Source organism: Paroedura picta, chromosome 7 (genome assembly GCF_049243985.1).
Source record: "Paroedura picta isolate Pp20150507F chromosome 7, Ppicta_v3.0, whole genome shotgun sequence".
Taxonomy (NCBI): Eukaryota; Metazoa; Chordata; class Lepidosauria; order Squamata; family Gekkonidae; genus Paroedura; species Paroedura picta.
In genome coordinates, this window is record NC_135375.1 from 3429147 (window position 1) to 3453463 (window position 24317).

A 24317-nucleotide genomic window follows, 5' to 3' on the forward strand; every position below is an offset into this window, starting at 1 on the left:
GGCTGCCCGGTCCGCGAGCCGGAAAGGGACTCGGCGCTTGTTCTGCTGCTTCAGGCCGACAGGTCAACGCTACGGGATGCCTGGAGATATTTGGGTGGGCGGGCGAGAAGGGGAGCAGCCCCAGCGGGGGTCTAAGGCCCTCTGTTCCCCCTCAAAGCGGGGTCTAAGGCCCTATCCTTTGCTCCAGGGGAGGTGATCTCTGCAAAATGGGGAGCAGGTTGGCAGCCCAAGTTTCCCTGGAGGATAGGGTTGCTCGGGAGGGGGGGGGTCACGTCGGTGGTCAGGGGTAATCAAACTGCCGCCCTCCAGATGTCCATGGACTACAATTCCCATGAGCCCCTGCCAGCGTTCGCTGGCAGGGGCTCATGGGAATTGTAGTCCATGGACATCTGGAGAGCCGCAGTTTGACTACTCCTGAGCCTTCTGAGGTCCTTCCCTTATTCATAGAATTCTAGAGTTGGAAGGGACCTCCTGGGTCATCTAGTCCAACCCCCTGCACTATGCAGGACACTCACATCCCTCTCGCTCATCCACTGTCACCTGCCACCCCCTTGAGCCTTCACAGAATCATCCTCTCCGTCAGAAGGCTATCCAGCCTCTGTTTAACAATCTCCAAAGATGGAGAACCCACCATCTCTACCGAGGAAGCCTGTTCCACTGAGAAACCGCTCTAACTGTCAGGAACTTCTTCCGGAGGTTTAGACGGAATTTGTTTTGAATTAATTTCATCCCATTCGTTCTGTTCTGTCCCTCTGGGGCAAGAGAGAACAATTCTGCTCCATCCTCTACATGGCAGCCTTTTAAATACTTGAATATGGCTCTCGGATCCCCTCTCAGTTGCCTCATCTCCAGACTAAACAGACCATTCTCCCCCAACCTTTCCTCCCACGTCTTGGTATTCAAAACCTACCTCCCCTTCTCTAAATATTCTCTCGAAATCTCCAGGAATTCCTCAGCCTCCTTCCCACCAGCTCAGCTTCACAGGCCCTGGTCTACCTTGGCTTCAGCAGAGGATGCAGGTCTTCCTTTAGGTGACAAATCACAGCTGACTTACGGAAATGCCGCAAGGGTTTCAAGGCAAGAAATGTTCAGGGATGGCTTTCCCTTCATGAGTTTGCCTTTGCCTGTCAAATCTGGATGGACTTCCCTGAAGGTCTCCCATCCAAGCAGTAACCGGCGCTGAAACCCTGCTGAACTCCTGAGATGTGGCAAGATGAGTCTAGCCAGGCTAGTTTACTCAGGGCTGGGATTTTCTCAGGGGGGAATGTCTTTTTTTGCCTTTACCGGGAATCCCTCCTGGCCTTCTTGAGGAGTTAGGGCCTATGTATTTATCTGCCTATGTTTTATCTTCTTTCTTTCTATCTAGACTCTTTATGCTGCGATGTCTAGTGTGTGAGATTAGTGAGTTCAGGTTTGCCTTCTTGCCTGCCCTGATGTTTGCTGGAGGACTTGGAAGACTTATTCTTTCTCAGCCCTGGCCTACCTTACAAGGCTGTTGTGAAGATAAGTCAGAGGTAGGAATTAGCTAAAATAACAATGAGGTTGCCCGTGATACGGAAGACCGCTTCTGTTCAGGGCAGTTCCCACAAAACAGAAACAATACAGATAACTTAGTTTAACAATAACAACAAGCAACAATAATAATAACAAGCAACAGAGAACAGTAGAAAAATATGGAAAACATGAATTTAACCCATCCAGATAGCCCAGTGGGTTGGGTGGAATTTTGGTGGGTGCCATAGGAGGGAGGCTCATGGGGCCAGCCCAGGGAAGTGAAGGAGAAGGCCTTGTAGTGCGCTTGTGGGTTGCTGTGGGTGCCAAAACGGAAGCTTCCTGTTGGGCTGATATTCTTATGGCCTGTAGCAGTGCTTAGCAGAGTAATTGACGTGATGCGCTTTGAATGCTCTGAAGTTTTGTGCAGTTGCTAAGTGTTGTTGACTGAGGATTTTAATAAGGCTGGGTGACGGAGCAGTCGCTTTGCACGTGGTGCAAGGTTCAGTTGGGTTTGGGGCCTCCGAACTGGACCAAGTTTGTCCTGAATTTCCGCTTGCAAACTGGTTTGTGCCCATTCCTTGTAATCAGAACACAGAATTTCAGAAGGTAGCTGTGTTTGTTGTGGTACAGCAGCTAGGTTTGAATCCAGTTGCACCTTGGTGATCTCTGCAAAATGGGGAGCAGGTTTGGGCGTCTACGCCTTTGGGGGTCAAAGTTCTCTCTGTCAGGTAATGTAGCTGTTCCGCAGAGCTCCGGTAATGGTTAATATTGCTATTGGCGGAAGTAGAGCTACTGTTTCCCAATCTTGGGGAGAGGGGTGGCTTCTAGCTTACTGTTTCTTTCCTTTCTACATAACTCTTCTGGGAGGGGCTGTCAGTACAAGCTCTAGAGTCCATCTGTGATGACACTTGTAAGGAATGTTCACTTAAAACTTCCTCTTACTGAGTCATGGTTACATCATTGATAGCATCAGTTGTCCCAGGTACATGATGTAAACCTTTGTACACAGCCTTTAATATAAAGGAAGAAGCATATTCAGCTATTCTCCCAGAAGAACCCTGACAGTCTCCCCCACCCCTCCCAGTAAAGTGATTATTTCCAGTTACTACATAACCAGACCTTTTTTTAACGTAATGTAGTGAAGAGTCTTAATCACGAAAGACCTCTGAGTCTCGTGATACTTACTTGGCAGTAGTATGCGCGTCTAGGAATATTAGTAGACCATACATTGAACATGAGTAAGCAGTGTGACTCGGTGGCTAAAAAGGCAAATGGGATTTTGGGCTGTATCAAACGGAGCATCGTGTCCAGATCACGGGAGGTGATGATACTGTTGTACTCTGCTCTGGTTCGGCCTCACTTGGAGTCCTGTGTTCAGTTTTGGGCACCCCAGTTGAAGAGGGATGTAGACAAACTGGAGCGTGTCCAGAGGAGGGCAACAAAGATGGGGAGCGGTTTGGAGATCAGTATATTTGTGTAAATGTTGTGTGAACCACTCTGAGCCTGCTTGCAAGGAGGTGTAGTCTATAAAGCCAATTTATGTATATATTTATTTTTATATTTATTGTCTTTATATACCATCCTACCCTGAGACTCAGGGCAGTTTATATGGAACTGGAATAAAAACAGAACAGATAACATTGAACAGTAGTGAAAGAGTCATAACAGGAGAACAGGAACAAAATGGAACAAACATGGTGAGAACAATGTTTTAATTGTAACATACTGACAGACCCGTGGGATGGACCTGTTGGTGGGGCCAATGGGAAGTGATTGAATTCAGGTCGACCTCAACCAAATGCCTGGTGGAAGAGCTTCTTTTTGCAGGCCCTATAGAACTAAGCTCCGCTAGGGCTCTGGTCTCCTCTGGGAGTTCGTTCCACCAGGTGGGGGCCAGGATGGAGAAAGCTCTGGCCCTGATTGAGGTCAAGCAAGCTTCCCTGGGGCCAGGATCACCAGGTAGTTGGTAGTAGCCGAGCGTAAGGCTTTCTGAGGGATGTAGGCAGAGAGGCGATCCCTCAGGTACATGGGGCCAGACCACGGATGGCCTTAAAGGTGATTACGAGAACCTTATGCCTGATCTGGAATTCATCTGGAAGACAGTGTAGTTGTTGCAGGATGGGCCAAATGTGGAACTTCCATGGTATTGCTGTAAAGACCCTGGCAGCAGTTTTCTGGATCAGTTGCAGTTTCCGGATCAAGGTTAAGGGTAGGCCTGCGTAGAGCGAGTTACAGAAGTCTTGTCTAGAGGTGACTCCAGGGAGCCATTGCCCATCAGAGTAGACCTCGATGGACCAAGCGTCATTCGGTAAAAGGCAGCTTTATGTACTCGTGTGTGTGTGTGTTGTAGGTGCCTTCTGGCCTTAATAGAGGGCAGAGTATGTGGTGGAAATTCCTAGCAGTGTGCACTGGAAATAGAATGTCAGTCAGATGCTGATCTGCGAATCTTGGGTCTGATTCAGCTTGACTCTCATGTTTCCTTGTGAATATTGAAGCATCATGTGTGGACCAATCCCCTGTTGACTAGACACAAAAGAGAGTCAGACGGTCTTCACTTTGAAAGTGCATAAAGGAAGAAGAGCTGTTTTATTGTGCTGCCCTTTTCACAGAGCTGTTCTCACAGAGTAGTTCTGTCAGAGCTCTCTCAGCCCCACCTATTTAAGGTGTCTGTTGTAGGGAGAGGAAAGGAAGGCAATTGTACACCACTCTGAGGCTCCTTCGGGGAATGAAAAGCCGGGTATAGAAACCAGTTCTACTACCCAAAGAAGTCTCAGAGTGGCTTTCCCTTTCCTCTCCCTACAACAGACACCCTGTGAGGTAGGGGAGGCTGAGAGAGCTCTGAGCCAACTGGGACTGGCCCAAGGTCATCTAGGTGGCTGCATATGGAGGAGGCTTTTCAGGTTACAGGCTATTGCTCTGAGCCACTAACTCTCCCACACTGGGTTTCGGAAGAGGTTGTAATACTGTTATCAGGAACCTTCTGAAATCCCCCTAAACTGATTCAATCAAAATAGGATGCTGAAGGAAGCACAGCTGTGGAGATCTTAACAAAAAGGTGGTCCCGGGAGATTTGGGAAGAGCTCTCCTCTCCTTTTCTGCAGAGTAGGCTTCTGTGTGGCGAAAGCTTTAGCCCTAAAAAAGTGACCTCCTTCAATTGCTGTTGCACCACAGCTCTCCTCCCTGTACAAGAATGTTCTCCTGAGCCATTCTGTTTGCAAAGCAACGAAAGCAGGATGGGCTCTCCTAACTGCCTCCAGCAGACTTTTTCACAGTGCAGGCCCCACCAGAGAGAATGTAGCTATTTTACCTGTTTGGAGGATGGCAGAAGGAGGGCCGCTCACCTGGGGTGTGGGGGTGTAGATGGTAAGTGCTGTTCCGACTTTAATTTTGACCCTATGAATGAAAGTCTTTCAGAATGGTCTGTTGTTAACAGCCTTGCTCCGGTCTTGCATATTTAGGACTCAGGTCTTGCATATTTAGGCTTCCGTAACTGAGCCAATCCATCTCATGTTGGGCTCCTTTTTTTCTGCCGCCTCCAGCTTTTCCTAGCAAGATGGCTTTTTTCTTGTCTTGTCTTCTCATAATCAATGGTGCTGGCAGGGGCACATGGGAATTGTAGTCCATGGACATCTGGAGAGGCACGGTCATAATGAGACCAAAGTACCATAACTTCGGTTTGGTCATTGTAGCTCCAGAGAGGGAGAGTTCGGGCTTGAGCTGAGCTAGAACCCACTTATTTTTCTGTCTCCTCCAGCACGTCTTTTCAAATGAATCCAAGGGAATGTGCCACTTGCCGATGAATCAAAAAGCCTGCAGCTGATTGGCACCAGCCCAAACCAAATGATCTGCACTCTGCTACCTGGGTGCTTATCTGGGTTGCTCACACCCTCTAGCATGTTTTTGTGGTTTGGTCCAGCCTCTCTCAGCTCTCTGCCTCAATCTTTGACCCTGTAAGGGAGAAATGTTAAGATGTACAAACCCCAAGTATTTCTTTTAACTGGTCTAATCCACAGTTGATCTCTTTAACCAAATGGATTGTCGAGGGGTGAAAATTCAGCCACATTGTGGGTTTTTTTTTTAATGAGAAATTATCTTTACTGTGAGCAGTTGCTGCTTCCCCCCAAAATTATAGATCTACAGCGGGAGTCATTTTTTAGATGGGTGTTTGGAGACAGCAGTGGGCCGGCTCCAACCGAGCTGCCTGAAACTGAACCCTGAACAGAAAGAGGTCCTGTGGCTGGGAAGGAAGGGGCTGAAAGAGGAAGGGTGTCTTGACAGGGTGCAGCTAGCAACTTTGCAGTCCCTTACAATGGAAACACAGACCACAAAGATAGATCATCAGATTGTTTTTTTTCCGTCTGTACCAGGCAAAGCTTCTAGTGCCCTATGTGACTCAGTGGTCACCTCTATGCTAGATTACTGTAACTTGCCCTACGCGGGCCTTCCCTTGCCATTGACCAGGAAGCAGCAGCTGGTGCAAAATGCAGCAGTGCAGGTCCTCATTAGGACACTGTGGAGGGCCCGTATTTGACCTGCCCTCCAGCGGCTTGCATTGGCCACTGGCTGAATTCTGGATCAACCAGAATTCTGTCGTTTAAGGCTTTATGCAGTCTGGGCCCTGCACATCTTAGGGACCGCCTTTCCCAATATACCTCCAGGAGAACACTTAAGATCATTGAATGCCATTTTGTTGGTGGTCCCTGGCCCAAAAGAGTGTGGCTGGCCTTGACCAGGGCTGAGGCCTTCTTGTTCACACCGTTCGGCATGGAGTGGTTTCCATCTTGCCGTGCCCTGCCTCCGAAGATGCCAGCCACAGTCACTGGCGAAACATCAGGGACCGAATCTACCAGACCGCGCCCACACGGCCCAGAAAACCCACAACAACCAGCTATTTAAATTCTCTAGAACACTTATTTATTGGAAATACCACATTGATTCTGGCTCCCTCTTGAGGTCAGGGCTAACCTACATGCTTGCAGTTAGCACATCTCCATGCATTTTGCAGATCGCCTTGCATTTTCCTTCAGGCCATAATGAGGTAAGAGCACATGGATTTACAAATAAGCAGAGCTTGTGTCCATCGTCATAGCTGTTTTTGGTCAGAGGACACCTATGGGATGCCAGAAGGATTTGATTGCTCGGATAGTATTTTCAGAGATGATCCGGATCCACTGACTGGAGCTCTACCCATAACAATCCCAATGGCCTACCATCAAGGAGTTCAGACCCACCCCCATGGGGTTCCCAGGACTGGTGTACGCAGCAAAAAGGGCCTTGTAAGAATATATATAAAATATATTAGAACAAATTTCAGAATATCAATGTATCAGTTAACAACACAAATCTCTAAAAGCACACAGCACTGCAAATAAGAAACACTAGCTTAACTATGTAACACATTCAGAAGTTGCATTAGATGGCACAGAGTTACGAAATTGCTGGTCTCTGCTCCAGCATTTTGTGTTTTGCTGCCGATGGATCATGGGTGTAGGCTGGTAGCCCTATCAGAATCCAAGCTAGTCTCCCTTCTCTTAGCCCAGCTGTAACTTTTAGGCCAGAGCATCAGATGATGGTGACCCACCAATCAGGACATGGTCTTGCTGGAACATCTAGAAAGAACTTTGCCTCTCATGATTCTCCCCCTCCCATCCTGAGTCAGGTTCCCAGGATAAGCCAGTTGCCTCATTCCTTCTTTCAGCCTTGAAGGTGAGAGCTCTGTGGACTGAGATTATGTGGACTGAGATGTAGTTACAATTAGTAACATCTGCAAGATGGATTGGAGCTGTCGCCACACTTATTAACTCTTGGGGAGATCAGGGAGTGCCTTGCCTCGTGCAGTAAGTTATCCGTTATTCTCCCCAAAGATCACTCTGAAAACCACCTTTCCATTAATAGTCCTGCCTTTGAACTTAGCAAAGGCTTGAGTCTTCTAAAAATCATGTTGCACTTCTTAGAAATCGAGTTTATCAACAGGGGTTGATAAACTTTTTTGTAATCCATCATGAGCTGGTCTCTCGAGAGTGGCGGTTAAGAAATCTCAATATAAATAAATCAGGTTCTTCTTTGGCCCTAGTTGTCCTAGAACAGCTGATCTTACAGTCTGTATGGTGGTGGGTACGTTTGTTTGAAAGTTTTCTGCAAGCTTAGGCCTGCCTCGGATGGAAGAAAATGGGAAGCATTGTAACTTTTTGGAAGCAATATTGAAACTGAATGCCCTGTTCTTCTCATGTGACTCAAATGTGAATTGGCAGTTCATCTCTTCTGTTTGCTGTTCTCCATGGTTTGTTGGAAAGGTCCCAAGGTGATGTCTCACTATGGGAATGTCCAGTGTAATTGGCATTAACCTGAATGCCACCTGACAGGTAGCACAGTCAGGTTACTCAGAATTAAGTATCCAGTGGGACGTACTCTCAAAGATTTGTGTTGATATACTCTGTATCCTTTTCATTTCCTTTTCTCCTACTTGTGCTAGATCTGTCAGGGGAGGCCCAGGAGAGGAAACCGTAACATTGGAGACCTTTTCCGTTTTTTCAAAAATATAAGACATTTGGGGGAACGCCGGGGGGGGGGAATTCTTTGAAGTATTTTCACTTTTGGAACAAGTTAAATCTTTCTTATGGCAAGGTTTTGTTCAGAATGTTTATCATAACAATTTTGTTGTCTAATGCTGGAAAGGGCTGTCATCTCACAGCTGCCTTTTGGTCACCCAGTTGGGTTTTCAAGAGACATGGAGAGCTAGTTTGCCCACCTCTACATAACAACTCTGGACTTCTTTGGTGATCCATTGAGAAGCCATGTTGGATCAGGCCAATGGTCAATCTCGCCCAACAGTGTCTCACACAGTAGCCAAACCCCAGGTGTCATCAGGAGGTTTACCAACAGGGCCAGAACTTCAGAAGCCGTCCCACCATGGCTCCCCCACCTAAAATACAGAGCATCCCTTCTATATACCTTGTGGTTAATTCATGTGCCTCTGCTCCACATGTTACCCAGTCACTTCTTGAAGCTGTTGATGCTTGTAGCCACCACCACTTCCTGCGGCACTGAATTCCACATGCTAATGACTCTTTGGGTGGAAAAGCACTTCCTCTTATCTTTTCTATAAGCCTGCTGCTCACCAATTTCATTGAGTGCCCCCAAGTTCTTGTGAAAAAGGGAGAAAAAGTGCTTCTTTCTCTGCCATCTCTATCCCAGGCATAATCTTGTACCTGCTGTCATGCCACCCCTCATTGACCCTGCTTAGCTTCTGAGATTTGACATGGTTGGACTTTACGAGCCATGACAAAAATTTGGGGGCCAGGTTTGTCTTTCAGTCTTTGCGGTTTGTAATTTAGCGGCCATGCCTTCTAATTAATACTGCCACTAAGCCAGAACTCTTCCGTGTGCCTGGGACTTAAAAAAAAAAGCTATAACAAAAGCTTTTTAGTATATAAGTAAATATGGACTAGTGAGATTCAGATCCAGGTAAATTTTAGAGATCAACAAGATTTTTTTTTTTGAGGGGGGGGATCAACAAGATTTTTTTGACTATCTTTTGATAGTCAAAGCTCCCTTCATCCAATAAACACAGTTGTCACAGTGAAAAGGTCATCTCTGTACTGCAGGGGTAGTCAAACTGCGGCCCTCCAGATGTCCGTGGACTACAATTCCCAGGAGCCCCTGCCAGCATTGAAATGGTAGGTGTTAACAATGAAATAGCAGGGGCTCTGGTGCCTGGGATTTATTGAGACCTGTCCTCGGCTCCCTTTCTCCAGCCGTCTCCCAGCTTCCTTTGATAACATGTTCATTCAGATAATTTCCTGGGCTTGTAGCCAGTCAACATTGCCAGCCTAATTGATAGTTGGGAAAAGCTTTTCTGCACCAGCTACAGCTCTGGATTCCGCCAAAGTGGCCTCGTGCCAGGATGTTGAAGAGACGTGTGCGTGAAGCTATTCGGGAAGATGTCTTTGATGAGGACTGCTGCTCTCTCATAATTAGAGTTGTGATGGTGAGGTAAGACTTGGCTCAGGGGTGGAGCCTATGCTTGGCATGTAGGAGGTCCCAGGTTCAATCCCCGGTATCTCCAGCTAAAGGTAGGAGGTGAGATAAAGAACCTTTGCCTGAGACCCTGGAAAGCCACTGCCAGCCTACCTTCTTTTAGCTTTTTGACCATTGAGAAACCCCTGAAACATTCTTGAGGCTTTGAAAAAACCCCAGAAGTGGTGCCATCAAGCAGAATAGGGTTGGGAAGCAGAGCTCCGGACACCCCAAGGGAAGATAACATTCCCCCCCCCAAGTTTTTCCAGGGTTAGTGTTGAATGGAAATTGAAATAGATGCCATAGTGTCTTTCCTAAAATAATTTTACAGCTTTAAGAAACAGAAAGCGCATCATTTGCGACTCACTTGGTATATAAAATTGCAGTATTTGAAATATTTATGGAATTTTAAAAGGCATAAGTGCCTCAGTATTCTACAAGCAGATATGGCCAGAGGTTCAAGAGATAACCAGAAGGTGATGCAGCCACTGCTGTGTTAGCCTATATACCTTTAGGGGTTAAACAGAAGACACAAGCTTTGTGTTAAATAACGTAAAATATATTATTTGGTGAGGGAAAAGGATCAATAATATCTGCATGGTTAAGTTTTATTCCAGGTATAAGTTTAGTGTGCATGATACCAAAAGGTGTGTGTGAACACAGACGCTTATACCTGGAATAAAACTCAATCTTAAAGGTGCCCCTGGACTCAAGTTTTGTTCCGCTCCTTCAGACCAACACGGCTGCCCATCTGAATCTGCCATGCTAGATGTTGTCTTCCTCCTTCTGTAGATATTGGTTAGACGTAGCTCAGTTTTCAGTGTGACTTTCAGAGTTTTCCTTTGAGGCGTTGGTGAAGTGTCTGCCCCACCACCTTCTGACCTTTTTTCCAGCCTAGTAAGGCAGGGCAATAAGCTACTGGATACCTATTCTGTGGGTACTATTGTCATAGTGGGTGAAAAGGTCAATCACGAGAAAAGTGTGGGGTCAAAAGGGCCACGGATGCCCCGCATGCTTCCCTCATGAAGATTGGGCATCCTTCTAGGTGCAGAAATGCATCTTGGGTTTAAGGTCTGTGTATCTCTACAGCATGAATTACATCCAAGAAATGACATCCAAGCTAGAGATGTAAACATGGGATGGGGTGTCCGGCCTTCCAGATGTGAGATCTGAACAGCATAGAGCAGGGGTAGTCAAACTGCGGCCCTCCAGATGTCCACGGACTACAATTCCCAGGAGCCCCTGCCAGTGAATGCTGGCAGGGGCTCCTGGGAATTGTAGTCCATGGACATCTGGAGGGCCGCAGTTTGACTACCCCTGGCATAGAGGAAAGTGCCGGCTCTCTGCGTGGTGCAGGATGTTTTTAGGAAATAAAGGGAGATGGTTCAAGAAGGGAGCAAAGGATCACTTTTTCTTATCTGGAGAGAAAACAGGAGAAAAAAAGGAAAGATCTGGCGTTTTAGAAGCTTGGGTGACAGTGTGAGCTGTACCCAGGATCCAGGTTCAGATGTGTTGGCTCCAGAACTGCTTTGGGCCCATGGGGTAACGTGGTGTCTTTTCAGAAAACAACGGATGGCAACAGAGGGTGAAGGAACAGCTTGGGAGGTTGTGTGAATTAACAGGAGAAAACTATAAACCTACTACAGGTGAGCGCTTCGGTGTGGTTCGGTGGCAATCACCGAAGCCCGAGGCGGCCAGTGGCGTGGAGGGGTGGCAACAGCACGGCAGTCCGCATCCACACGCAGGCGCAGAGCTCTTCTTCTTCTTCTTCTTACTTGGGGGTGTTCTTTTGAACTTCTGGTTTAATGTTGGCTTGGAGGCCAGAGCTGTTCCTCTGCAGCCATGCCCTGAAGTCCATGACAGTGTTGGGTGAGCCTTAACTATTTAGCATTCTTACATTGTGCTTTGTACAGCTTGCCATTCTGCTGTTCTGGCCTCAGAATGATGGCTGGCCGCTTCATGCTAGTCAGGGGTAGTCAAACTGCGGCCCTCCAGATGTCCATGGACTACAATTCCCACGAGCCCCTGCCAGCATTTGCTGGCAGGGGCTTGTGGGAATTGTAGTCCATGGACATCTGGAGGGCCGCAGTTTGACTACCCCTGTTAACCCTCAGCCGGTCCTCTTTTGGATGAGGGTTCTGGTGAGGATTAAGGAATGATAAAGCAATTATAAGGCTAGGAAATGTTGAAGGTAGCTGGAAAAGAGGATGGCCCTTCCTTGATGGATAGGTGGACTCCATGAAGGAAGCAATGGGACATTTGGGGGGTCATGAATTTATAGGATTGCCATAGGATTGAAATACTAACACACACACACACACACATGCCTTGAGGCCAAGTGTCTCTTAGTATTTGGTACTCGGGTGCCGTTCATGACCACGTTTGGGTTTGCATTAATATCGGGGGGGGGGGGGGTGGCTCGTTTAAGAAAGGTGCAATTCTGGCTCCTAATGGGGCATTTCATCTTTATTAGCTCTTATCAGTTTGTGGGGAATGTGAAAGATCCAGGCTTCCTTTCCCTTATGCACCCAAGGGAGGGTGAAGGTGAGAGACGGTGATTAGTTTGGAATTGCTTAGGTGTGCGAAGGCAATAAAAATGTATGAACTAATGTTCCCTGAACAAAATCCAATTACGGGTTTAAAATATATAATGGATAAACCGAAAAGAAATGCTTGATTAATGCAGAGAATGAAATCTAGCGAGAGCCCGTTGGAGCGTGCCTGTAGCAAGGGGTTGGGAGCAAAGATGGAAGTGGCTTCAGGGAAGGACGGGGGGGATTCTCATAGAATCATAGAATCATAGAGTTGGAAGGGGCCATAGAGGCCATCTAGTCCAACCCCCTGCTCAACGCAGGATCAGCCCTAAGCATCCTAAAGCATCCACCACATACTTGCTTCTGGTGGGTGTACCAGGAGGGTCCGCAGGTGAAAAGAGATAGCAGGGGGCTGCCTAACCCTTCACCCGCCAGCCTCGCTTCTTCTGCTAGTCTTTTGCTGAGTCTAAGAGCCAGGCTTGAGAGGGTAGCTGTGTTTTGGGGGGGGGGGGAGGCGGCAGTAGGTGGGTCTGTGATTCTGCAATAGAGCATCTTCTCTGCATGCAAAAGATACCTGTTTCCATCTCCAGCATATCTGGGTTTAAAAAGTTGTGGTGGGCAGTTCTGTCAAGTTTCAGATAACTTGGCTCAGGGGTGGCCAAACAGTGGCTCTCCAGATGTCCATGGACTACAGTTATCATTAGCCTCTGCCAGCCAGTGTGCTAGCAGGGACTCATGGGGATTGTAGTCCATGGATATCTGGAGAGCCACAGTCTGGCCACCCCTGGCTTAGGGTTTTCCAGATGAGTCGTTCAGAGGTGGTTTGTGACCCTGGGCATCCTTGGTTGGTCTCCCATGCAATCAGAGCCCTCCTTCCTAAGCTGCTGAGATTTGATGGGTCTGGGCTAGATGATTGTGTGTCCAGTCAGCAGTAGTGACCAGGAAAGATTGGTCACGTGAGTTTTCTCTGATTTCAACGTGGTGCAGCAGTTCCACTTTCACATGATTGTAAATAGCATGGGTTTTAAAAAGTGGAAAGCACCAAAGCTGGTGAAACAAACCAACCCACAAAGCCTTGCTCCTGGTCCTCATAGCGGAATTCAGACATTCACTTGGAAAAGATTCCACTTCTATTCCTTTAAAGCAGGGGTAGTCAAACTGCGGCCCTCCAGATGTCCATGGACTACAATTCCCATAAACTCCTGCCAGCATTAGCTGGCAGGGGCTCATGAGAATTGTAGCCCATGGACAGCTGGAGGGCCGTAGTTTGACTACCCTTGCTTTAAATAAAGGCCTGGATTCTTCTGCCTTCTATCTTATTTTAACAACCTGTTTCTGACAAGCCAGGGGCTTGTTTAGACGGGTTCACCTGGTCTCTTGTTTTGCAATGAGACAAGTGTTTTTATTGTTTTCAGTAGGAATGACCAGTTTAAGCATCAGGCAGAGGACCCTGCAGATATGTTAATTGAATTGTACTTGTGGCAAGAAAGACCCTGCAGTGAACTGGGGCTTGATTTACTCCCAAATGATCCAGGATTGTCATGCGGCCTGGTGAAGGTGAGTAAGTGAAGGGTCAAAGAGGCTGATGACAAGTTAGCAGAGTAGGCAGAGAATGAAAGGAAACAGAAGAGAGTTGGGGTTTGAGGAAAAGGACAGAGGAAAGGTGCAGAAAAGGCCTCTAAAGAAGTCAACCCAGTAGCTTTACTAAGACATCACAGCAGGGTTGTGTCCAGGATGGTCATGATCCCAGGACTTAACCATGGTCATGACTACCACATCAATCGCTGTCGTGGGATGGAGGGGGCAGTCCTTGACCCAGATTTGGATGGCTGCAGGATTAAGCATGCTAAAACTAGCTGGTGGTCTTTAAGGTGTGGCAGGATTCAGATTTTGTTCTGTTACTGCAGACTGACAGTAACTAAGCCTTAATACAGCGGTGGCCAAACTGTGGCTCACCAGATGTCCATGAACTACTATGAGCCCCTGCCAGCCCCATGCTACTATGCAGGCAAGTTCTCATGGGAATTGTAGTCCATGGGCATCTAGAGAGCCAGTTTGACCACCCCTGCCTTAATAAGAAATTATACATGGTGGGGAGTTTGTTGTTGTTATATTATTGCATACTTATACAGCTCCTTACTTTAATTCCTTCCCTGATTCCTTGGTCTTTGGACTAAAAGCTTCTTTATTCAGTTACATAAATACTTGGAGCAGATCTCTGGAGAAGCTTCGGGATTTGTTTCCCCCCATAATACTGTTGAGGCTTACCTTTTTTTCCTCTTTGTGCAAGGGGTATTTGTACAGCACAATCCAAAGTCAGGGAAGGCAGCAGGGATGCCTTGAGGCCTGGGGAATGCTTGCTGGACAAACCTGAGGTAGAATGAGATGGGGTTCTGACTGTCTGCTAAGCATCAGGCTGGTTTCTTGGGGTGCCCGGTGATTTGGTTTGTTTTTTCTGATTCTGAGCTTATAATGTAAGCTAAATAGTTGTCTGTCTGAGTCTTGAGGACAAAAAGTCAAAGTATTATTTTTTTTAAATCCGCTCCAGGCAAATCTTGAGCCTCAAGGTTATTGGCAGGGTCAAAGCCTGTGCATTATTTTTGCAGCTTTGTGCGGAAAATGAAAGACCCCCAGGAGCTCACCTGGCGTCCTCATTGGCATGGCACACAGGCTGTCAGCTTGCACGACACATTTCATCTCTCCACCTCTACCGAGATTGCTCCGCTGTCACGGGACGGCCCCTTTTCCATTAGTCCAGTTCTTAGAGCCCGTGTCATGCCCCAGTAACGTCGGCTCCTGAACTCGTCCTTCGGTTGAGCTACGCTTCGCCTCGACAATGAATGCGTTTCTTTCAGCTATTTTTACCCCAAATGGCGGCCCCTTGGATTCTTTTTCGGTTCACGTGCTTCATTCCTTTCGAGCCGAGGGTTTGGCAGTTGCAAGCAAAGAACAGATAGTGGTTGTTTGGACTCCACAGGTCCTCCAAATAAAGCTAGCCCCTGTTCCGCCACCCCACCCCCTGCCCCGCCCCGGGTGCGTCGCCAGTGCGCCAACAGCTCTCCGTAGGCTTGCCTGTTGGACTTCACTGCCCATTTGTCAGGGGCTGGGTGCAGGTATTTGGAATGGCTGCTTGAGAAGCATTTGTGAAAGGTTAAATCCCTGCAGAAGTGAGTTGTAGCATATGAAAGCTCATGATGGAATGAATATTGTTTCGTCTTTCACCTTTAAGGCCCCACACGGTCTGGGCCCAGGGTACCTGAGGGACCGCCTCTCTGCCTACAGCCCTCAAAGAGCCTTGTGCTCCACCACCTCCCACCTCCTGGTGGTCCCTGGCCCCAGGGAAGCCCGCTTGACCTCAACCAGGGCCAGAGCCTTCTCCGTTCTGGCCCCCACCTGTTCGAATGAGCTCGCAGAGGAGACCAGGGCCCTGGTGGAGCTCAAACAGTTCCACAGGGCTTGCAAAAGGGAGCTCTTCCACTAGGTATTTGGTTGCAGTCGTCCCAAACAACTACTTCCCATTGGCCTCCAAGCCTCCGTCCTACGACGACCACTACAAATCTGTCCAACCCGAGCTGATGCAGTTTCCACCATTCTTTAATGTTATTGTTGTCATCACCTTGTTATTACTATGAATGGAGTTACCTGTATCGCTTCTTGTTTCATGTAAACTGCCCTGAGCCTTCAGGGAGGGTTGTATATATAAATAAATAAGATGCCGTGGGACTTCTGCTTTATATTATTAGAAAAAAAACCTCAGAAAAGCCACATTGGATCAGACCAGTGGGGGTCCATCTAGTCTACCCTTCCGTCTCACAGAAGGGCCAACCAGTTCCTCTGGAGAGACCTTCCCCTATTGGGGACTGGAGCCTGGCCTGGATAGCCCCGGCTAGGTCAGTCTTGTCATATCGCAGGAGTTAAGCAGGGCTGATCCTGGTTAGGACTTGGATGGGAGACCCCCAAGGAAGATCAGGGTGGCTACAGAGAGCCAGATAATGGCAAACCCAGCTCTGAACATTCTTCGCCTTAAAAATGCTCTTCAGTCGCATCAAGTTGGCTGTACGTTGGAAGAAAAAGAAATTGGATTTGCAGAGTCTGCTGGTGGCGACTAGACTAAAGAGAGCCCCCTTGTTCCTAGGCAGCAGACTAGCATGTGTCGTCCCCCCATTAGTATTGCAGGACTTTGTTCTAGGATTAATGGGTGATGAGGTGTGAAGGGGATGTTAGCACAGCCTGATTAATCCTAAGGGGCATTTGGGGAGCATAAGCTTTCCATTGTTGTTATTTAAAAAAAAAAACAACATCAGTGTGTTTTAAATGCTCCAGTGAGAAGATAAGCTGTGTAGCTCTCTGCTTCTGTTTCTCTCAAGTTTAGTCCCACTTTTCCCCCTGTGACACATGCTATTCTCCTTGACCAATCCTGCGAGGTAGGCCAGGCTGAATGAAAGCAGCCTAAGGTCAGCTCGTGGCCTCCGTGGCTGAAGGCTGCAGTCCCGGTCACAGACTTGACCCCCTTCCTGCACTTACAGCACAGCAGCCATGGTGTGTGTCGGAGAACCTTCCCTTTTGAAATAGATACTCTGTGAGGAGTGCATCAGAAAAAAGCAGGGCTGTTCAAAAAACAACAGTGCATGAATCAAACAAAGTTAATATTTACAAAAGTGACTGGCACCAAACGTGTGTGGCTTGCTCATGAGTATGACTAATCCTGCTCTCTCTCAAATTCTCTTTCAGGTTCTAAATGGCTTCTAGGAAGTCCGGCTCTGACTGTCATGGTAAGTGAAACGCACATCTCATTTGGTGGGGAGGTTTCGGAGACGAGCCGTGTTGGTACTGTAGCCGCACACTGCAGATTTGAGTCCAGGAACCCCTCAGAGCTAAGAATCCGAAGAGCTTTCGGTCTCGGGAGTTTGTCCCTTGAAATCTTGGTGTTCTCTAAGGTGCTGCTGGACTCTAATCTTGGTTGGGTGGCAGAGGGAGACTTTTGTGGGGGACTAGGCGGATTTTTCCATTGTTGGCAAATGATGAGATTCCTGGAATTTGTAACTCAGGATTTGGGGCCACATGGAAGCGACTAGTTTTAAGTTAAGCTTAAAGTTTTGGTAATCACCTTTAAGGCCGTATGTGGTCAGGGCCCAGTGTATCCCAGAGACCACCTCCCTGCCTATACTCCCAAAAGAGCTTTACACTCTGCCACCTCCAACGGGCTGTGGATCCCTGGTCCCAGAGAAGCAAGTCGGACCTCAACAAGGGCCAGAGCCTTTTCAGTCCTGACCCCCACCTGGTGGAACGAGCTCCCCGAAGAGATCAAGACCCTGTCTGAACTTCCACAATCCCACAGGGCCTGCAAAAGCGAGCTCCTCCATCTGGCATTTGCATGAGGCCGACCGACATTACTGTCACAGGCAACAGCAAACACCTCTGAAGGGGTTTTTGCTTTGAAAAGTCTACAGGGCTGCCATAAATCAGCTTTGACTAGATGGCAAAAAAAAGGATTTGCAGTTAAGGTACCCGCATTTGGCTATTTTTACCCATTCCTCTGTGTGCTGTGAAACAGTCTTTTAAAAATGGCAGGTCACGTACTGCCAATATGTAATCAGTGACACGGTGCGGAAAATTTTCCAGTGCAATTTTTTCCCCGTGGAAATTTTCTACCCATGTACGTAAATATAAACTCTGTTTATGTGTAGCTGTCAGGGCATCTGTACTGCAAATCAATCATTTTAGGCAGGCTCACCGTGAGAGAGGAAGCAGGGATGATCTCCAGTGCTTGTATGTGGTCTTGGCTTATAGCAGGGGTGGGCAAACTGTGGCCCTCCAGATGTCCATGGACTACAATTCCCATGAGGCCCTGCCAGCAAATTGTAGTCCATGGAAATCTGGACTGCCAGCAAATTGTAGTCCATGGAAATCAGTTTGCCTACCTGTTTACAAATGCAAAACGTTGCAAATGCTGGCAGGGTCTCATGAGAATTGTAGTCCATGGACATCTGGAGGGCCACAGTTTGCCTACCCCTGGCTTTTAGGCATGGTTATATGTATTCGCTGCCTTTTGCCAATACATTTTTATTTAAATTTGAATCAGAAGATTTTCCAATTTTTGTTTGTTTGTTTATTACTTGAATTTATATACCGCCGGTCCCGTTCGGGCTCACGGCGGTTTACACAATAAAAAAGTAAAAATACAATAAAGCCCCTTAAATACCCCAGTTACATTGTTAAAATTAGTAAGACTAAAAGATGGCGGCAAAACTAATAAATCCGTTTTTCCCCTCGACTAGCCAGGCCACAGTCTTGCTCTCCTCCTGATGGGAATGGGAAGAGATGGACACAATGGAGATGGGGGGGGGGACGACTCATCGCACTGCCAGCAACACTTTTCACAAGTAGCTCTGAAGGCTCAGACATGTCTGTACCCATTGCTCTGCCAATGTCTTATGCGCACACAGGCAGGCAAAGCAAGCCAGGTGCACTGGTTACAGTGGATGAGCGATAGGGTTGTGGGTGTTGGGGTTGGACTAGATGACCCAGGAGGCCCCTTCCAACTCTATCATTCTAGGATTCTAGTCTTGGCCAAGCAGGTGTCTTGTATTGACAGGTAAAGTGCAACCTCTCGTGTGTTTTGCTCCTTCCTGTAGGGCCCTTCAGTTACCTCGACGATGTCCCATTCAAGATCGGAGACAAGTTTAAAGCCCCGGCTAAAGTGGGCCTGCCCATTGGCTTCTGCTTGCCCGACTCCCCACAACTGGTACGGGAAGCCCAGGTGAGTCTTGGCTTGCGGCTCATGAGTGGGGGCTGCCCTCGAACTAGTGCGCTCACTGATCAGTCAGTCAGTCTCAATAAACTTAGTGGAGCTTTGCACTGGGCATCGTTAGCAGACTACTAATCTGCAATTTGTGGGGGGAATTAATTTAGATGATTCTGCTGCATTATTGGCTACTTTAGGGTCTCTTAACATAGAATTAGAGTTATCTGCCCACACGTGTCCCAGTCCAGTCAAAGCACTCTGCAGCTCCAGTCATAAATATAGTATCTCATGTACTTACCCAGCAGTAGAGCATCTAGAAGCCAGCTTGGTGTAGCACATAGGTCCACACCCTCTAATCTGGAGGAGCCTCTAATCTGGAGCAGGTTTGATTCCCCAGTCCTCTTCCACATGCATCCATGACCTTGGGCCAGTCCCAGGTCTCTCAGAGCTGTCTCACCTCCCTCACAGGGGGTCTGTTGTGGGGAGAGGAAGGGAAGGCAGGAAGCCGCTTTGAGACTCCTTCCGGTGGTAAGAAGCAGGGTGCAAAAACCAGCTCTTCTTCTGGAAGCAATGACAACACAAAAAAACAGGCGGTTCTGAATAAATATCCTAACAGAAAAAGAGAGTTAAAAAAATCAGTTAACAATATATTTATACAATATCTGTTTTAATGATGAATGAAACAACCAAGACAGACTCTAGATTTTGTTCTGTTTTCAAAGTAGATCTTTCATCGGTGGTTGTTTCCTTCTGGAAGTAGCAATTTTAGGAAACCTGTTCTCTGCTTGTTTAAAGCATGGTCTAAATGTGAGGCTTCAAATGATACGCCATTGGCATCCCTCATCCTTTGCAAGCTGCAATAAACTAAAATTAAGTAGGAGTTAATCCTGTTTCTAGAAACTGTATCCAGTAATGCAGGACAAAGAAAGCCCAGTCCTTTCTGTAAAGCTGTAAAGCCAAGTTAAGAAAACTCCCCGTGTAACCAGGAAACAAGCTACAATTTGTGATTCTGTCATCGGTTCCTGTACTTTGAGCAATGCTTCTTCCTCTAAATCTGCAGCAGGCATAAGCAAATGGAGTCTCCCCCAGCTCCATGCCCAGAACATAGAAACAGAGCTGGAAGGGACCCTGAGGGTCATCTAGCCGAACCCCCTGTACAGTACAGGAATTATTTCCTTACATTGTGGGACAGTGGCTTTCCCTTGGCACTGAACAACCAAGGCTTCCCGCTGAACGCGTTTGGTCTGATCCCACAGCAGCCTTTACTGCCTGGTGTTTGTTTTTTTCTTGCAGTATGACTTCTCCCTGGAAAAGAGGACCATCGAGTGGGCGGAGAACATCAAAAGAATCCAGGCCGCCCAGCAAGAGGCCGAGCGGAAGGCAGAGGAGGCGGAAGCCCTGCTCAGCTCCCAAGCAGCCGCGGAGGAGCAGGGCCAGGCCGGCTTTGCGGAAGGCTGTGGTCCCGGGGCTGTCATGCCGCCCCCCATCAACCCCATCCTCGCCAGCCTGCAGCACAACCGCATCCTGACCCCCACCCCGGCCTGCAGCAGCGCCCTGAAGCAGAAGGTCCTCAGCCCGCCCCACCCCAAGGCCGACTTCAACCCGGCGGACTTTGAGTGCGAGGAAGACCCCTTCGACAAGCTGGAGTTGAAGACGATCGACGACAAGGAGGAGCTGAAGAACATCCTGGAGATCCACGTCGGCACGACGGGCCCCATCGTGGCCCAGCTGCTGGACAGCCGCAGCGCGGCCAAAGCGGCACCCGAGTCCGTCGTGCCGGACCAGGAGGTCTTGGCCGCGCTGGACCTCAAGCCCCTTCACAAGCCCAACGGCCTGATCGTGCCGCCGCAGCTGGGGGGCCGGGAAAAGATGCCGCTGTCTTCCAAAGTGTCCCTTTCTCCCGTGACGTCCGTCAGCAATATCAAATCTCTCTCCTTCCCGAAGCTGGACCTGGACGAGAGCGACCTGCAGGCGGCGAAGCTCACGAGCACGTACCGCAGCGCCGGCTGCCTGCGCAACGGGACCTTGATCCACGCGTTGCCGGGCAAAGCCAGCGAACTGAACGGGCACCACGTGGCGGTGCTGCCCGCGCTCAAAGTGGACACTGGCCCCGAGACACAGACTCTGTCCTCCGCGTCCAGATTGCCTTCCCTGCCCAGCTCAGTAGCTTGTACAGAAGAGAGGCCTGCTCTCCCCACAGCCACAGTGGTAAGTGTTGCGCGGCCGAAGACGGGCAGGCTAGGCAGGGCCTGTTTAAGATCACTGGCAGTCTTCAAGCAAAGATTGGATACACCCTTTTCTTGGATGCTTTAGGATGCTTAGGGCTGATCCTGCGTTGAGCAGGGGGTTGGACTAGATGGCCTGTATGGCCCCTTCCAACTCTATGATTCTATGATTCTATGAATAGGCTGCCTAAGGAGGTGGGGAGTTCCCCCTCACTGGCAGTCTTCAAGCAAAGGTTGGATACACACTTTTCTTGGATGCTTTAGGATGCTTAGGGCTGATCCTGCGTTGAGCAGGGGGTTGGACTAGATGGCCTGTATGGCCCCTTCCAACTCTATGATTCTATCCTGGCTCAGGGGTGCTTGTCGATGTCTGTTTCTGAAAGGGAGGATCGTATGGCTGCCCTTCCGTTGGTGTCCAGGATCTTGTGCTACAACAGGAGCTGCTGCTGCTGTCGCCTGGGGCCATGGGGTCTGCAACTCCACTTGCTTTGCATGTTGAGGGAGTGCCATAGGTTGACCCGCCCACACCACTGCTGACCCTCAAAGCGATCTCAGCCTGTAGTCCACATTTCTGCCGTTTGGGGGTAGAATTTTGACACAGGGTGGTGGGCACAGTTGCAAAACAGGTGCTGCCGGAAGTCTGAGCAAACTGCAAGACGGGCATCTGACCATAAAATGGCAGGGAGCGAGGATACGCATAACTCTGCCAACGCCTCTTCGGTAATTTGGGCAGAAGCTTTATTTAACTGGGTGCTTTTTCCAAGTGCTCTAAAGCAGTGGTCCCCAACATTTTTTAGGCTGGGGACCGGCAAAGCAACTGCGCGGCCCTTATTCCCTCTCCCCCCCCTCCCACAGTAAGAAGCTTCCCGGGCCGCAAGCTTGCGGCCCGGGTAGTTTTTTACTGCGGTGAAAGGGAACCGCGGCCCAGCGCCATGGCCTTCGCGGCCCAGCACCGGGCTGCAGCACGCAGGTTGGGGACCACTGCTCTAAAGTCTTTTTTTGGGGGGTGCCTGACTCCCATGGGCATCGTGTTGGGGACTCCTGCTGCAGTGCTTCTGTCACTACAGCCAGTTGGGTTCTGAGGATCTGTTCCGAAAGCCCGTTTGGTGTAGTGGTTAGGAGTGCGGACTTGTAATCCGGCATGCCGGGTTCAATTCTACACTCCCCCCCAAATGCAGCGAGCTGGGTGACCTTGGGCTCCCCACAGCACTGATAAAGCTGTTCTGACTGAGCAGGAATATCAGGGCTCTCTCAGCCTCACCCACCTCACAGGGGGTCTGTTGTGAGGAGAGGAAAGGGAAGGCGAATGGAAGCCCCTTTGAGACTCCTTTGGGTAGAGAAAAGCATCATATAAGAACCAACTCTTCTTCTTCTTCCTCTAAGGCATGGGTAGTCAAAGGGTAGTCAAACTGCGGCCCTCCAGATGTCCATGTACTACAATTCCCATGAGCACTTGCCAGCATTTGCTCATGGGCATTGTAGTCCATGGACATCTGGAGGGCCGCAGTTTGACTACCCTTGCTCTAAGGTTAGCCCTTTCCTCTGATCTGGTGAGCTTTCCCCAGATGCCAGGAAATCCCCGTGTGCCTGGGGAAGGCTTGATGGGAAGAAGCTCCCCGCCCCCCTTCCTGGGATGGCTCTGCAGGGGCATAAGCTGGCCAGTGAGATGCACTTCCTCCCTGATGGAGAAGATTTTGGCCAGTCCGGTGGGGAAACATGAAGGGAGCTGTGACGCCATCTTGGGCTGGCTGCATTCTCTGGAGCTGCTGGCCATTCTCCGGCCAGCTGAAATTTTGCAGTGGGTTGAGAGTGGATTTCTCTCTAGAGATTAGCCTGAGTCTTCGTCTGCGTGGATTAAGCTTAACTGTGTGGTAAAAATAACTTCCAGGCCGTGCTGGGCCCCATTTCCCTATAAAGGGAGTGGCAGGAAATAAATCCAATAATAATAATAATAATAATAATTTGAGAGTTTCTGGGCAGCCTGCAATGGAGCCAGCTGGCCCGTGGCTTTCTCATTAGCTCTCCCCTTTAAGGAATTGACTTTCTCATGGGGCCTGGTTCTTCCCCTCCAGCTCTGAATTTGCGGCATCTTGACTCTCCCCGTCTCGTGGATCACACTGGCATAGTTGACGCTGGCTGTTGGCCCAGCCACAAAACCCAACTCTTCCAGTGCTGTAATTGCCTTGGGGGAGCCTTGGAAAGGAGGCAGCCAGGTTGGAAGCTTGGAATAATCTTCCCTCAACAGGTTCTGTTTGAAAGCTCTGGAATCATAGAGCTGTATATCTAGAGCAGTGGTCCCCAACCTGCGGGCCGTGGCCCGGTGCCGGGCCGCGGCTCCCTCTCCCCGCCCCCCCCCCCGCAGTAAAAAACTTACCTGGCCGCAAGCTTGTGGCCCGGGAAGCTTCTTACTGCGGGAGGGCGGGGAGACGGAATCAGGGCCGCGCCGCGCACTACGCTTGCGCGGCAGGGCCGCGTTTGTTCACATGCGCCATGTGTGGCCAAAATCGTGCATGCGCGGCACTTTTGTGCATGCACGATGCACGGGCGGGGCAGTTGCCCTGCCGGTCCCCAGCCTCAGAAAGGTTGCGGACCACTGATCTAGAGGACATCTAGTCCCACCCGCTGCTAAAATGCAGGATCAGCCTCAAGCATGTAGGATACGGATCTGTCCAGCTGCTGCCTGAAGACGGCCAGTGAGGGGGAGCTCCCCACCCCCTTAGGCAGCCCCTTCCACTGCTGAACTAGACTTGAATCCTAGAGTGGAAGGTGCCACACAGGCTATTCAGTTCCACCCCCTGCTCAATGCAGATTAGCCAAAAGCATCCAGGAGAAGGATCTGTCCAGCCGCTGCTTGAAGACGGCCAGTGAGGGGGAGCTCCCCACCTCCCTAGGAAGCCTATTCCACTGCTGAACTATGCTGAATATGCAAACATTTCCCCTTAATTTCCGACCAGTACCTTTCCACTGTAATTCGAGCCCATTGTTCGAAGCCCTGTCCTCTGGTGCCAACAGGACCGTCTCCCTCCCTTCCTCTAAGTGACAACCTTCCACTACTTAAGAAGTAGCAGAAGGCCCTTAGAGAGCTACCTCCAGGCGCCTTATATATTTTTTTTCCTGGCCAGTGCATTTTATTCTGTTATTGTTTTTGTATGGGTCATCTGAACAGAAACTTCCGAAATCCTGAGAGTGGAGCTGCATTTGGTCCCAGGGAAGACTTGCAAAGGGCTCCCTCCTTCCCCAGAACGAGTGGGCTCAGATGTCCTGGAGGCCCCCACTCACGTTTCCATGGTAGAATAATAGAGT

General features: G+C 49.1%; 1 protein-coding gene across 2 annotated transcripts in view; it reads left to right on the forward strand.

Annotated features, from left to right (window-relative positions):
- Positions 1 to 24317, forward strand: part of UBAP1 (ubiquitin associated protein 1) — a 30562-nt gene that overhangs the window by 237 nt on the left and 6008 nt on the right. The window contains exons 1-4 of one of the 2 annotated variants that reach the window (XM_077346558.1): positions 1492 to 1514; positions 16776 to 16816; positions 18680 to 18804; positions 20083 to 20997. In XM_077346558.1, the coding sequence (XP_077202673.1) occupies positions 16783 to 16816; positions 18680 to 18804; positions 20083 to 20997 (1074 nt within the window). In that variant the 5' untranslated portion in view covers positions 1492 to 1514; positions 16776 to 16782. Of the gene's footprint in view, positions 1 to 1491; positions 1515 to 16775; positions 16817 to 18679; positions 18805 to 20082; positions 20998 to 24317 lie in introns of those variants that run through there. The other variant, XM_077346557.1, reaches the window with a different exon arrangement.